Source organism: Thamnophis elegans, chromosome 9 (genome assembly GCF_009769535.1).
Source record: "Thamnophis elegans isolate rThaEle1 chromosome 9, rThaEle1.pri, whole genome shotgun sequence".
NCBI classification, from domain to species: domain Eukaryota; kingdom Metazoa; phylum Chordata; class Lepidosauria; order Squamata; family Colubridae; genus Thamnophis; species Thamnophis elegans.
Window position 1 is genome coordinate 27381413 of NC_045549.1, and position 16593 is coordinate 27398005.

General features: G+C 39.5%; 1 protein-coding gene across 4 annotated transcripts in view; it reads right to left on the minus strand.

Annotated features, from left to right (window-relative positions):
- MND1 (meiotic nuclear divisions 1) overlaps positions 1-16593 on the minus strand; it is a 39396-nt gene that overhangs the window by 12525 nt on the left and 10278 nt on the right. For all 4 annotated transcript variants that reach the window (XM_032224538.1, XM_032224536.1, XM_032224537.1 and 1 more), the window contains 2 exons: positions 4061-4135; positions 2303-2417 (listed from right to left, as the gene is read on the minus strand). In XM_032224538.1, the coding sequence (XP_032080429.1) occupies positions 2303-2417; positions 4061-4135 (190 nt within the window). The remainder of the gene's footprint in view (positions 1-2302; positions 2418-4060; positions 4136-16593) is intronic.

A 16593-nucleotide genomic window follows, 5' to 3' on the forward strand; every position in this document is an offset into this window, starting at 1 on the left:
CTGACTGGTCCGCGGCGATAAAAAGGTTGGGGACCACTGTACTAGAGGATTCTCCTTCAATCCTCAGCAAAAAAAAAAAGTTTAATGTGTTAAGTTTTAAGAATTTAAAAAACCTGAAGCAAAAGGGAGATTAGAATGGTGTTGTGGAAAGTTATAAATGGACTAATGAGCCAACTGGATCTGAAATAATATTTTGAAATTAATTATTAGAATCTTTCTTATGGGTTGCTTAAAACTCTGTTAAAAAGAGTACAACACTTTGAATCTAAGTTTAAAAAGCTTTCGATGGAAAAAATATTATGGGTTAGATACAAACATGATAAGAGAAGACTTTGAAGGCTGAACACTAGAGGCAATTAGAAAGAACTAAAAAAGAACTAAAAAAGAAACCCACTAGTACAGAATGGAGAACTTATTTAAGTTTGGAAGAATTCAAGGATATTTGGGGAAATAACACTAGGAAATTTCTCTTAAAAGAAGAAGAAGATACTGTTGGAGAATCAGGCTATTTTGGATTTGGATTTTAAATAAAGATTCTTAATATGTTCTTGGTAACTGTTAATGGATTTTTATTGACTGGGTCTGACTGATAAGGTTTTGAAGATTTGTTTATAGATAAAAGATACAGGAAGAAGAGAGTGTTTTGTATTTTTAAAGAAAAAGATAATACTGTTAAAAGTAAAGGAATATGAAACTGATCTATTTGATTATATATTAACATGTTTCTTGTTATTTCTGGTAACTCTTAGGGACTTTTGCTAACTAGGACTGAATTATGAGTGTCTATAATTTGTTCATAGATAAGAGATGAGATAAGATAACATGGGGAAAATGTTATTTTCTATAAATGATAGGGATGGTGATAACAAATTGTACTTGACTTAATGAAGAAGCAAGTAAGTACCTAATCTAAGACAGGAATGTAAGATAATAGGGTGAAACATATATGGCAGAAGTATATGTGAAAATGATCTACCTGGTTTGGAGTATCACAGTTGAATATGAATCAGGTGTATTATGCAGGAGAAGAGAGGAAATGGAAAGGGAGGGGAGGAGTGGAGAAAAGAGGAGAGGACTGATTCTAAACTACATCACTCAAAGTACAATGTTCAGATGAAGAAAAGTCTTTATTCCTTCTACTCTTAGTTGGTCAGACTGTACTTAGAATAGTGTGCTCAGTTCTGAGCACCATATATTATGAAACCCACTAATAATCTGAACTCTGGTTAGAGAACAACCAAGTTGATGAAAGGAGGGAAAACAAAAAATCAATTGGAGTTTTGGAAGTCCCTCTAAAGAAAACCACAGGAAGACATGATATCTGAAGAAATGAACATCTGAACGGCTGTCATTTGGAAAATAACAGAAAATTGTTCGAGTTGTTCCACTTCTATAGGAAGAAACTGTGCTCTTGCCAACAAATCTTGCCTATTATCAGGTCCTATTCAAATCAACCTATTATAAATAGCTACAAAAAGGAACTTTTGTAGTCAGTCACCTATTATCCTTACTAAATCCTATTGTCACCACAGCCTTTGTGCTGAGGCTGTCTCCTCTGTAAAAAGGGATTCCACACCCAATCTGAATGGTTTTAACCTCTATCTGTTTGTCAACATATCTAAATGTTAGATGCAAGAAAAACAGTTTTTCCTTTTCTTAGCAGGCATCTTCTAACATGGTTACAACATCATTCGTTTCAACAACTAAGTTCTAAGACAGCCTTATTGATTTCAAAGTAAAAGCCTAATCTACAAATAGTGGCTGCCCTGATTTTCATTAGTCATCCAAATGGTGGTAATCACAATCATATACTGACTCAAGCAGGAGTAGCAAAAAAGGCAAAAGTAACCACATCTCACTGACTACATTGCCACTATGATGTTGTTTTATCCAATGTTCACACATGCACCAATCCAGCTGAACCAGTTTTCTAGTGTTCTTTCTTCTCTATCTCACTTGACTGTCTCCTTATAGACACTAACCTCCAGTTATCTTTGACATAGATTTATCCCATCCTTTCACAAGAAGTCATATCACACTATAAGAAAGATGACAGATATGACATCTTAATCCAACCCACAATTTAGATACGTTTTCCAAAACATACCTTCTATTTTGCACTCATACTCTTAGCATACAACACCCACACCAAAAAAGAAGTATATAGTGATTGTGACCAGGAAGGAAGTATCAAGAGTTAAACAATCATCAATGAAAATACCACTGTTTGAAAGCTATGAAAATGGGATTATTACGAAAAGTCATGGGGGAAAAAATCAGTATAATACTAGACAAAACTTACGGATTTCTTCAACAATATCTGGATCACATTCTTTGTATTTATCTACTTCTGTCTTTAGATGGTCTTTCTTCTGTTGTAAGGTACTAAGTTCCTTTATTAGTGCTGCACGTTCTGCCTGAATACATTTAATTTGGGAGAATCCAAAATAAAATAATCATCATTATCATTAAAATGTATCATGTTTTCTGGTCATTGTGCATACAGATAATCCAATATCTTTCAAATGTAGCAGATAAAACTGGTGCATTCTAACATTTTTTTTTCTATAACACACAAACACAATATAATTACGACAGTAATACAGTGAGACAGAATTTTTATTTTATTCATTCAGCATATGTAAATTTAGTTTAAATAAAGTCTCAATATTATAATTAATATACGGACAATACAGTACAGGAGATAATATGTTAAGTTAAAATAAAACTAGAATAAATTCACTGTAATATGTAGCCATGGAATTTTAATGGGATAAATGTTATAATTCGATATCTAAGGTAGCTAACCATCTAACTGCTTCTGGTGGGGCTGCAGGGAGGTCATCCCAGGTACCTTATAATTTCCTGAGGGGACATTCTTGAACAATGAAATATTTGAAGGGGTATGAAATAGAGACTACCTTCACAATGGTATACCTCGGGCAATGTACTGTCTCAACAGGGCAGCTAAAAGTATAAAAGTATAGTATAAACCTGGCAAATGAACTAGATTTTGCATCTCTTACAGTCAAAAATTAGGGAGGCAACAATTAGATAGGATTTATACTGTTATATCTGTTAAATATTGTATTTTTCGGAGTATAAGACGCACCTTTTTCCCCTCAAAAAAGAGGCTGAAAATCTGGGTGCGTCTTATACACTGAATACAGCATTTTTTGCCTCCCGAAACCCCGCCCCCTTCACCAAAATGGCTGTACATAGCTTTTAAGAAGCTTTCAGAGAGCTCCTGGGGGCTCGGGAGTGCAGAAATGAGCAAAAAATGGGCCGTTTTTGCTCGGCCCCCCCCCCCGGAGCACTCTACAAGCTTCCTGAGGGCTATTCATGCCCTTTTTTTTTAAAGAAAAAAAAACGGGCCAGTTTTTGGGAGGTTTGCAGAGTGCAAAACCTTTTTTTTAAAATTGCCTCTTCAAAACCTTGGTGCGTCTTATACTCTGGTGCATCTTATATTCCGAAAAATACAGTATATATTTCAAGGCTAAGTGCAAAAGCATGTGTATTTTTGGCAATAACGATTCAACTATGTGCAGATTATTAGAATGCATCTCTAGTTGCAGTCCTTATAAATCCACATTCATGATCTAGTATATGAATACTATAAAGGAAAGTGTATGAAAGGATTTAGAAATAAAATTATTTCTAAAATATATTTAGAAGTAGAATTTCAAAGAAACTCCCCTCATGTAACAATAATATTAGTATTATTACAGAGCTGTATTTTAGGTAACACAGACAACCCTGCATTCTACAGCAGTCAGTTACAAAAAACCCATCCTTTCATCCTGATCACTGTAATATTTTCAAATTGGAATTCCATCTGGACTTGGGGCATGGCAAAATAGAGATGCCATGGTATTCCCCACTACCACCAATTTTTTAAAAAACATTATTTCAGAGGGCACCTTAAAAGAATACAAAAATGTCACAAGATTTGATATTATCATGCAGTAATTGTTTTAGGGCCTTTGAGCCACCACACAAAATTACACATGGCAAATGGGGCTTGATTGGTTGCTAAGCAGTGTTCTGAAATAAAACTTACAGTATCTTGCCGCCCAATTTTTGATTGCGTGATACTTTCTTCTAAATCCTTTTTCTTCTGACAATAGTCTGAGAACTAAAAGAAAAGAAAAAGCAAATGTCAGATTACAGAAACATTAATATTTATATTCAATATTCATTTTTTCAATTTCATTTTCATTTTAAGAAATAATATTTCATTTCAAGCAGGCTTAGATTTTTATAAAGAATGTTGGTCTTACCTGAACGTGTCTTTTCAGGGGACGAGAGGGAGTGGTCACGTGTGGGTATTCTCAAAGCCTGATTGGTCCAAAGACTGAGAGTAAACTTCTTAAATACTCCTGCCTTCCATTCTAGCCCAGTTCCCTCGAAGGCGAATGACAGAACTGAAACAACAAAACCAACAACAAACACTCCGGGAACCACCTGGCCCTCCCCTTGTCCCCGATAACCAAACCAGGGTGGGTCGTGACCACTCCCTCTCTTCTCCTGAAAAGACACATTCAGGTAAGACCAACATTTTTTTTCCAGTGGAAGAGAGGGAGTGGTCACGTGTGGGACATACCCAAGCTTAGTCCCAGGGAAGGATAAAAAAACCAACAACTAAGGTCCAAGGGGAGCATCCACGGCCACCTTCTGCAGAACCCTCCAACCAAAGGAAGCATTTGCTGAGGCGAATGCATCCAGACGATAATGCCGGATGAATGGCATCGGGGACACCCAAGCCGCATCCCCTGCCGCAAGACCACCCCCTCCTGCGGAATCCTCCATGGAGGAGCTACCGACAACTGGACAAGATCCGTGAACCAGGGCCTCCTGGGCCAATAAGGGGCCACGACTATGATCAGCACCCCCTCCACTACCACTTTCCTGAGGGTCCCCGGAATGAGGGGAATGGGAGGGAAGGCATAAAGAAGGCTCGGAGGCCACCTGCTCCAGAGAGCATCTGTGCCCTCTGCAGACCGGGACTGAAAACGGGCGAAAAACTGTGGGAGTTGTGAGTTCGCTGGAGAGGCGAAGAGATCCACCAGAGGAGTGCCAAACCTCCGACAGATCCCCCGAAAAAATGACGGGTGGAGCTGCCACTCGCCATTGTCCAGTCGCCCGACTCAGCCAATCCGTCTGGTGGTTGGAAAGACCAGAGATGTGTTCCGACACCAAACACAACAGGTGTCTCTCCGCCCAGGTGCCGAGCCTCACTGCCTCACTGCCTCCAGCCAGAGAGCTCGAGAGTGAGTCCCCCCCTGACGATTTATGTGGGCCTTGGTGACCACATTGTCTGTCAGGAGGAGGTCCCTCCACGGAGGTCCGAAAGTGCTGCAGGGCCAGGTGGGCAGCCTTCAGTTCCAACCAATTTATATTGTGTTGGAGATCTGAATCCGTCCACCTGCCCTGAGCCAAGCGAGAGTCCACCAGGGCCCCCCACCCAAACAGACTCGCGTCTGTGGTGACGGTCACCCTGTCTGGCTTCCAGAAGCAGCAGCCCCACTGAATCGGTGGGGAGAGCCACCACCTGAGAGAGGACTGGACCCCCGCCAGGAGGCGGAGAGTCCGAAGAGAGTTGCTCATCCTTTCCATCTGGAAAGGGATGCGCTCCCACTGGAGAGGCTGGAGGTGGAGTCTGGCCCACGGGACTATCCCTATACAAGAGACTATCTTGCCTAACAACTGTGACAACATGAGGACTGAAACAAACCGACTTTTGTGAACGTTTTCTGCGAGCTGGCGCAGGCTCTTCTGATGATCCTAGAACTGACGGACCACCCCCAACATGGAGTCTATGACTGTCCCTAGGTGAAGGATGTGCATGGAGGGGGAGAGATGGCTCTTGGGGAAGTTTACCGAAAACCCCAGAGATTGAAGACTCCAGATGGTGAGACGGAGGTCTGAGACTGCCTGAGGAAGGGACCCTGCCTGAACTAGGACATCGTCTAAGTAACATTGGAGTTTCATCGGGATGGAATGCAAATGAGCCGCCAACGCCGCCAGTACCTTCGTAAATGTGCGGGGGGGCGAGGCCAACCCAAAGGGGAGAGCCCTGAACTGGTAATGGTGGCTCCCATGCGAGAATCTCAGAAACCTGCGATGAGCTGGCAGCATTGGGGTGTGTAGGTAGGCCTCTGTAAGGTCTACCGAAGCTAAGAAGTCCCCCTTTCGGATGCCCTGAAGGATAGACTTGAGGGAGGACATCTTGAAGCGCCTGTGCACCAGAAAACAGTTCAAGCACTTGAGGTCCAGAATTGCCCTCCAGCCCCCCCGAGCTCTTCAGAACCACAAACAGGTTGGAGTAGTGGCCCAGCCCCCATTCTCCCAGGGGAACTGCCTCCACCGCCTGAATGTTGAGAAGGTGAGCTATTGCCTGATCCATCAGGTGGCGGCGCTCCAGGCTCCGAGATGGAGGGAACAACCTGAAGAGATTCAGAGGGATGAAGAGAAATTCCAACCTGAGACCGTGTCGTACTGTGGACCTGACCCAAGCGTCAATGTGATCTCATCCCATTGGTTCGCATAGAGGGACAGGCGGACGCTTATGGGATGACTCAAGTTCAAGTCACTTCCCTCTGCGGTAGGGATGACCGCCTCTGCCACAAAATGGCCGTTGGGACTGGTGCTGGAACCAGTTTCTATCCTGAAAGGACGACCTGGAGAACTGCCTGTCAGATATGAAAGAGGAGAAATGCTGGTTATGGTTGTAGTCCGGAGCCCTATATGACTGCCTACGATAAGGATGAGCCTGAGCCTCCAGCTTTTTAGCATTAGATGGGAGAATCTTCTTTTTGTCTTTGTTCTCGACCAGAATGGGGTCGAGAGACTTCCCAAAAAGATTAGGACCCTTGAACGGGGCAGCCGCTAGATTCCACTTGGCTTTGTTATCCATCTGCCAGTTACGCAGCCATAAAAGCCGGCGGGAAGTAACCAAAGTGGCCAAGGTACTGGATGCAAACTTAACCATGTCCAGGGTAGCATCAGCGGAAAAGGTAAGGTAAATTTTTATCTCCATAAGGAGAGCTAGGCCTCTGAGGAGCCAACCTGCGCGAAGGACAAGGTTCCCTGGACGTACCCTCCAAAGGATCCACAGAACTCCTCCTAGTCAAACCTGGAGAGACGGAAGGAGAGGGAGACCCCTTCCGCCTGGAATAGGAGTGGGACCTGTCCAGGGAGGCTGAGGGAAAAGAAGGGCTGAACCCCTAGGTGAAGAGTGTACTGAAAGGGGCCTGATTGGAGACCAGGACCTGCCTCTGGATGTAGGTCCTGCAACCTTGGCCTGTCTTTCTGCCCTGGCAAAGGTCTTTTCAATGGCCTTGTGCCTCTTGGCCTCCTCCCTTGTGGAGGATCTAGAAGGGCGCTGGGCAGCGAAATGTCTTGGAGAGGGAACCCCTGGCTCGAATTCCTGCACTGGCCATGGGGAATTTCCGACCCCTCCTCCATTTTGCCCCACTCACATGTCCAGTGAAGGAGGAAGGAATTCAGGCCTCTTTAGGCCCCGCCGGGACCTGGGCCTTTGGAATTGTGTGGAGGGACTAGGCCAAAAACGTCCCCAGCCTGGCCTCCCGAATCGATGCAGCAAGAAGAAAGGGCCTTGTGCATGTGGCAGCAGATAAAATGGCCACCGGAACGCTGCGCAGAAGGAGAGATCGAGGGCAACTACGAGTGGCTCTGCCTGGCTACCAGGAGCCAACGCCGCCTTAGTAAACGTCAGGGGGCCACGCAGCACACAGGCATGCACTCCCCCCCCCCAAGAAACCTCCTCAAACGGCTATTAAAGTTGAAGAGGGCGGCAGCCGCCCGGATCAAGTGGTGGCTCCGTGGGCGGCTCGTGTGCACCTCGTGGTGCCAAAGCCGCTTCCCTCGCCAATCCTCTCAAGGAAAGCTGCCTCTCCTGCAGCTGAGTATGGAGCTGGCACCCCGGCAATCCCGAGGATAGGGCTGAGGCTCCGGGCCCACGGGGGGAAAGGATAGATGCCCACAGCCCCCCTCCCGACCGCCCGAGGCAGAGGACTGTCCCTTGGGGCCACAGCTGCAAATTTAGAATTTAGGAAGTTTTAAAATACCCAGTTAAACCAAATAACCGATCCGATTGAACAAATAGATTTCCTACCTAGAAACAATTCTCAACAGTGCTTGGACCAAGAAGACTGAGAGGAAACTGGGCTAGAATGGAAGGCAGGAGTATTTAAGAAGTTTACTCTCAGTCTTTGGACCAATCAGGCTTTGAGAATACCCATACATGACTACTCCCTCTCTTCCACTGCAAAATATGCCAGTTCATAAGATGGCTATTAATTATGATAAAATATCCATTTACTGGAAAACTATGGTATGATTATGTTGGATAACAGACAGTATTATATAATGCAAAAATACGTGGAGAGAAAGACACTTAACACTTTGCACAGTAGGACTATAATATGGATAAACTGCAAGAACCTAGAACAGTGCACACTACTGCATTCTGCGTCCATTGTGACTTCCTATGTACAGTATCTTGTATATAGTTGTGACTTCCTATGTACAGTACAGCAGCTGAAAAATGACTAAGCCATGAATGACTGTGATAAGTGTATTTATCAGTTTATGTCCTTGGATGGCTATTTTCACCAGTTTCCAATTCTAGTGTTGCTGAGATAATCCTGAATTTGCATATTGAATGACAAAAATGCAAGATATTTGTAAAGAAACATACAATATTCTATATGTGCGTATGCACACGTTACATACCTAAAATGTGGTTATATAGGTGGCATAGTGTACGTGCATTAAATTTATCAAATGGTTTTTCAGAGAGATAATTAGTTTAATTGACAGCAACAGAACACACTCAGTGGCTTGTTAGGTTTTAAGACAGTTCTTTTCAAACCTATGTAAATTACCTAAAATTGGGTAAAAGGGTAATAATACACAAACCACATTTAAATAAGGACATTCTGATAAGTAGTAAAAATAACTTTTTGATATTTTTGGCAATGAAATTTGGGAAGTGGTACTTTAAGATGTCACAAGAGTTCATTGCTTTTACCACTTAATATCTAATTTCCATGAATTAATCTTAACTTCGTAGATAACAGCAGCTGCTGATAAGCTTACAAAAACATTTTTAAAAGTTTCAAAAGATATAAATTCTGCATGAATATAATAAATACAGAAAAAGCACTATAATCTGAATATTTTATATGTTCTTAACTTCTTAAGGATATGAATAATCAGCAGTATGTCTTTTTAATATCTATAAGTGCATAGCTTATTAGATGAGTTACTGTATTTTTAATGTCTCTGAAATGTTTGCTAATAAACCAATTTTTATGATTGGATTTCCATCTAAAACTTAGAATGGTCCACAGCATAACATATAAACTATATTACTAAGGTTCTGTTTTGTTGATTCACTGACAAGTAAATTGTAGAATCTACTCTATCCACATTGCCTTTTATGGAAAATCCTCTCAAAAGGTATTTTTGTACACAATATATTTTACAGCAACTCTTTCATTTTTGCAGCAAAGATGAAAAATCAATCTTGGATCAGCTTCCTAAAAAATCTCTTTCAACATAGAATTGCTTAGTTTAGCAAATCTTTCTGAATTGCAGAAATGATACTACGCAAATTAACTTATCTGAACTTATGACTAAATATTTATAATCACTTTAATAGGATATAAAACAGCCAGTAAAATATCAGTATTTTTACATAATTATCTATTAGGCATTTCTGGTAAACCATAAATAAAACTTGAAGGCCTTGGCATTTTCTTACTAATGTTCTCCAACAACCAGTAGTATGTATAACTTTCTGCTTTGGCATATGGAAATGCTGCTCTCCTTTTAAAGCCCCAAGTTGATTTCCAACAAATTCACACAATTTTGCATTATGCAAAAGTTCTTCCTTAATATCTGTGCTCAAGATTTTAAGATTGTAACCATGCCTAGCGTGATAATCGTGTTCACTTGCTTTCATCATGTATAATTTTTACATACAGGATCGTTTCCTGAACCCCCATATTTCTTTTAAGGTAAAAAACTTCAAATGCTATATTTCATAAAAATCGATTTGATTTCACAATCTAGTAATGTTATTTAGTCAGTAACAGTAGTAAAAATATAGCCTTAACCATTTCAAAGTAATGAAGCTAAATCTTAAGCAATGTTTTTTCTACTCTGTTTCCCCAAAAATAAGACCTGGTCTCATTTTCTTTTAGGCCCCGAAGTAAGCACCCAGACTTCTTTTTGGGGAGGTCTTATTTTTTTGATGTACAGGAAGCGTAAGCATGGTGGCCGACAGGAGTGAGAGCACTGCTTCCACCAGGCCCACCCTCTCTTCCACTGTCTACTTGCCTGCGGCTGCAACGGACCAAACTCTCAGCGTGCCCTGATCTCCACCCTCCCTGCCTGCTGACCCTGCTGCTGCTGAGACACTGGAGTTCAGGTCTTGCAGCACCAGTAGAGCCGCTCATGGCAGAAAGCCATGAGACTTGTCACGCTGGTGGAGCCACTCTTGGCAGGACACTGTGAGACTCGTTGCATCGGTGGAGCCATTTAGTGTATGACCCCGTGAGGCTCATCGCACCGGTGAAGCTGCTTGCAACAAGATGCTGTGTGGTGTGTTGTCTCATTGCACACACGAGTGGTTCCAACGGTGGCTGCATAAGTTGGGCAGTGGCATGGCAGATGTTGGGGTATGGGAGGCCTGGCTATGGGAGGCCTGGCTGCGGCAGTCCTAAGGTAAGCGGGTGCATGGTGTACCTCCAACCCCCCCTCCCGCCCTAGCTTTTTACACTGGCCCCTCGCGCCACCTTGCACAACCAGACAATGGGTGGGGCTTAACTAGGGCTTATATTAGGTGCAGGGGTGAAAATAGGGGTAGGGCTTGTTTTCAGGGTAAGTTATATTTTCAGGGAAACACTGTACACTCATAAACTTTATTCCTGAAATAATTCCTGAAGTTTGTGAGATACTTCAACTATGAAAAAAAATCAAATAATCTTGCAAAATAATAATCCTGCATAAGCATGATGAAGTTTGAATACCTTATCTGGCCAAGTGTGATTAGATGCATGAGGAATTTGTCTCTGGTATAGAAAGATTCAATGTACATCCAAAGCAACAGAATGATGATGATAATAACAATAATATAATTATAGTCATTAGCTACACAGCTGGAATAGTGGACTGGACTAAACAGAATTAAAAGTCCTGGATAGGAAGACCAGAAAATGTGGAATGTTGCAAGTACATCAGATGAAGAAGAAGAAGGAGAAGGAGAAGGAGAAGGAGAAGGAGAAGAAAGAGCTACTGGGATAGGACAGCTGACAAAATGTAGTTCTTAGATCAATAAAGTCATTCCAAAGTCTTTTGGGTTTGGCCAGACCACAGCCTTTATCGAATCATTTGGCAAAACTTTTGAAACCTGGTATGTTTGTTTCAGAGTTTTTCCATTTCACAAAAGCCCTGCATGCATAGTTTACAATTGTTCCCTACTTACACTTACAAGAATTCTCAAAAGGTTACAAACTGGGCCAATGTGGAAAACTAGTCATTCTTCCTCTCAGCATCTGGCCAGCTGAATTCTATCCAAACATATGACTTATATTTCTTTTTTCCCCCAAAAAAACAAACACAGCACATAAAATCTTCCTTCCTTACATACTGTAGAAAGTGTATCAGTTGGTTACAAAAGGTTTTCGTGCATCTCTTCCACAGTCATCAAACATAATTCATATTAACAAGTATTTTAACTCAAATATTTATATATGTTACCCTTGTACCTCCATTTATATTTGCCTATAATTATTTAAACGTCCTTCATCATAAAATATACCGAAATTTAATACATAACCACATACTGGCATTTCATTTGATATTTCTAAAATCCTTCAATAACACTGAATCCTTATATCCTATTCTAGCTAAACATCCATAATATTTAGTAATAAACTTTTCTAATCCTCCTTCCGAGATCACTTTTTGCAATTTTCATCCAGTTTCCTTATATTGTACCCATACATATATATAGGTTGTCATCATTATCCCTCCTTTGACTATATCCTGCCTGTATCATAACATTTCCCCCCTAATAATCAAAACTTAACTATATCTAATTTAGTTCTTTTTTATTAACCTTTGTATATACTACAAAAGGATTTCTAATCCTCCTTTCATGAGTACCATTCACTATTCATATCCAATTATTGCTTATCATAACACAACACATTGTACACATTATTATCATTATCAATTATTTATTTAATTATATCTATTGTTACTAAGTTTCACTAAGTTTAACTAGTTTTAAGTTATATTCTTCCATCTATCAACCTGCATCTTTCCAATAACAAAACAATCTCATATCTTCTGCCATTTGTGGTATCAATCCTCTAGTCATCTTCTTGATCAGCTTTGTATGGACTTCTCTTAGCAACTCCTTGTTTATAAGATCTCTCATATAATCTTGATGCCCTCTTTCTGTTTCCTTGTTCAGTTTGTCTTTGATTGTCAGCAGTGTTATCAAAACTTTTGCTAGTGGAATTTCTTTAAGTCCATAATTTTATCTTCTTCTATATTTTGGCCCTTGAAGTAGATTTCCTTTCCATTTAATTCCTCTTTCTGTATTCCATTCTTTTCATTTTCATGAACAAACCAATTACCATAGATATCAGCAGGTTTGGTCTCTTTATATTCATTTTCCACTTCAGTGTTTTGAGTTTCAATCACCCCGTTTTGCATTTGATGAACATTTTGAATTTTTTCATCGTATTTTCTTGTTATGTGCTCTAAGTATTCCAATTGTTTCTCTTCTTTATTTAATATTTTCTGTAGTTCTGAAAGTATATCTTGCAAAGTCAAGACCTCTATTTTTTCTGGGTATTGTGTCATTCTTGACAAGGTTAAAGGATTTATCCTCTCTGATCAAATTTCAAAGGGACATCTGTGTTCTTATCAGTGTGTAGCCAAAACAAAGCCTTAGGGTGCCAAGTCAGCAATCCATGAAAAAAAAAAAAAAGAAACGTTCCGTTTTGAATATTCAAAGAGTATTCTACTACTTTAAGAGAGTCACAAAAAGAGAAGAAAACTTAGTTCATCCATTTTAAAAGGCTTGCATAGATTCGATCCATGTAAATAACATTTAAAAAGTAAGATAACCACTGTCCAAAACAATTCCAAAATCAATTCCACCGCTTGGTTCTATTCTGTAATTTAAATTGGTTTTTGAGTTTTTATAGGCAGACTATTTTTTAAAACAATAAAAATTCCTCACTATCTGAAAAACTTTCTCTTTCCATATCCTTCCATTTTGGGCCGCCCCAACTTTGTCAGCCTTGTGGCTGGAATTTTTGTCACCGGCTTTTGTCTCTTGCTTCTTTTGAGGATTTTGCGATATCTCTGAGATCAGCAAGACGTAATCTTCCTGCTCACCGTCTCTTCGGGATGGTTTAGGTCCATTGGGACCACCCAGTGGCAAAAGTATTGGCTGTGGTCTCAGAGCATTGAGACCACACAACCATCTCGTCGCGGCATTGGCTCCTCCTTCCATATGACTTATATTTCAATTTCCAAAGGAAAGTTATATACATAATATTTATCATTTACAATCAGACAATTCTTCTGTAATAAAAGCAGGGCATTCCTAATGATTAAATTTGAAGAGTCTGACCTTTTGCTTACTAATAGAAGTGAACAGTCTAAAATGTATCAAAGATACATATTTGGTAAGCATCTTATTATCGCACTGTAAGAAGAAAAACCTAGCACCTTTTTACCTTCATCCTTCATAGTTGTAGTGTCTGCTTGTTTTTGCATTGTTGTTACATAGTTATTATTGCAAAATTATGTGTGAAGCAACAAGGAAGCTTTGTTTATCAGCTGGCCTGATACATAGTCTAACTCTGATTAGGGTGGAAAGAAGTGATTGTCCAGAACCTCCAGCTGGCTTCCACCCCCCAGTTCAGTCATTGTACCATACTGATAGTACCATACGTATAGTAAATTTATTCTATAGACTGGAGAACATGAATCAGTTACATTGCCCTAGAATTTTATTAGGGTAGGCTAGCCTTTACCAAGTTTTTAAATCCTAACAGCAAATATTTAATCAAGGGCCAGCTAATTCTTAGATTCAGGGCACTAATCTTTAAAAAAATAAAATGTTAAAAAAAAATCACAATATTTCTATTCAAAGTATTCTGTGTGACTTCACATATCACTAAAATTTTACATCATCTTAAGCAGGAATATAAATATCTTATTGCCTAGTATTATTTTTACTTTAAAATTTTGTTTTATTATTTTCATATTTGATAACACTAAAGATTATTTTCATATTTGATAACACTAAAGATTATTTTCATATTTGATAACATTAAAGATAGCACATAGGCAGTGATGCTTTGATGTCTATAGTGCCAGATGTAATTTAATAATATGTACTTCATGCTAGTGCAATGAACTATTATCGATGAAACTAGCAATATTTGATTCATAATAAATTGCATAGCTAAAATTACCTTTTGAAATATAAACTCAGCATATTTTTAAAAAGATTCTTATATTCATTGTTTTACTATGGCTCCATTTCATTTTGGAGTTAAACAAAGCACTTTTCCTTCTTACATCTGTGTAATCAACACAGATGTAGCTATTTTATTCATATGTGAATCTTAGAGAGCTCCTGTTCATTTTTATATTACTTACTGAAAATATTTCTGTCATCCTAGAATTCCTTCCTCTGATCTTGTTTATGATTCCTTCTTTTTCTCTACACTGTACCAATTTTCACTGAAATGGCAGCTATACTGTTCCTGCAAATCAAACTGTGCATATTTTGAGTAGCCTTGATGCAATCTATATTAACCTTTAAACATTCTAGGTTCTTCCCTTCCCATCAAGGAACCAAGAGTTCCTGGCCTCTAACAACTGGAATGCAGCCAGAGGTCTTAATAGCACAGGTGAACTTCTCCCAGCATAGAGCAGCAATGAAATAAACGACACTAGAAAAGCATTTGTCTCTTATGAAGGCAATGCACTACTCAACCAATAAAAAATAATAAATTCAAGGATCAGGAAGAAACATTCGATAACTAGATGGCAGAAAAAATATGTGTTAGTTAGTAATTTGCATGTGGTAAAAAAATAATCCTTATACTGGTGTTTTTATAAAGGAAAAACTAAGGAAAAATATTTCTTTCTTTGTACTAAGAGGAGCAGGGCAGCAAAGCAACTAGGTAGACAGAAAAAGCATATTTGCAAACTTTTTAAAATTATCCATGTAATATCCAAATACAGCTTTGTATCTGGTTGTCCAATTTTCATTTCTCTAAGATAAGTGGCATTCATAAAAACTACATTTTCAGGTCTCTGTTTCATAAAGATATTAATGGTGCTTAAAGCCCTTGCATTAGTTCATTACTTATATAAAAGTTCATTACTTATACAAAATGACAATAAAGAAACTCCCTCTATCTACTAGCAGCTCAGCATTTTATTTACATACGTTTCAGTTTTGTTAAGGCAACCTAATAAGCTTTCTGGATATTAAGATTATTGAACCTGACACTCCAAGGCTTTCTCTCATATTCCCATGTTCATCAGTGTGTAACACAGATCAAACCCTCTAAAAATGTTAGTGTAATGTAGTACAAGTGCAACCCAAGAAGTGGGTTGCTGCCCACTTCTAGGCTGTGGCCTATTTGCAATTGGGCTGCGTGAGCCTGTCGCTCAAAGAAATCAGTCTGCATGTGCACATACCTGCCCCTCACACAAAACCATCTCCTCTTCCCCCCCTCCCCCCGTGCCAGGCCGCCAACCCGGAAAGGTTGGGGAACACTGATGTAGTGTGAATATGTATATGCAGGAGCCTGTGTCTACAAACAAGACAATCATCAAATTAGACTGCATCATGTTCTGCACCTTTTATTTTTTTCTATGTTTTAGTTTGTATTAATTATCTTTTTAACTCTTAATGTTTAATAAAATGATAATAATAAAGTATGGAAGATATCTGCCTGCCAGTAAGAAGATACTAGAGCCAAATCACTTTCAAATCACCTGAAAGAGACTAACACATTTTTGAATATGGTTAGAGAAACAAAATAAAGCTACTAAAACTTGTTCAGTACAAATGTCTTATTAGAGTATTTGATAAGGGAAAAGTCACACATTACTAAACATCTGTAATCATTCTTACATAAGAATTATTCTTATGGTCAATACAATTGTCAAATGATCAGGTATCTCCAAGAGGACAGTCCACTACACAGTTAGCATGCAAACTTTACTCAAAATAAGTTAAATTACACCAGCCCAAAGAGACTTGTTTTCTTGACAGGGACAGTCAGATGTTGCTGCTAGCCCAAACTATTATAGGTGTGGCTCAGCATATTTTGACAGGTCAATGGAAACATAATGAACTTCACAGCAGAATTAAGCCAAATTGTTCTGCTTGAATTATAATATTATTTGGTGAAAGAGGCATGGGCTTTCCATTTTCTGCGGATTAAAAAGAGTACAGTTGAAAATTCTGTATCCTCTAGTTCAGTTCCCCAACCTTTCCAGCTTTGCAGCCCA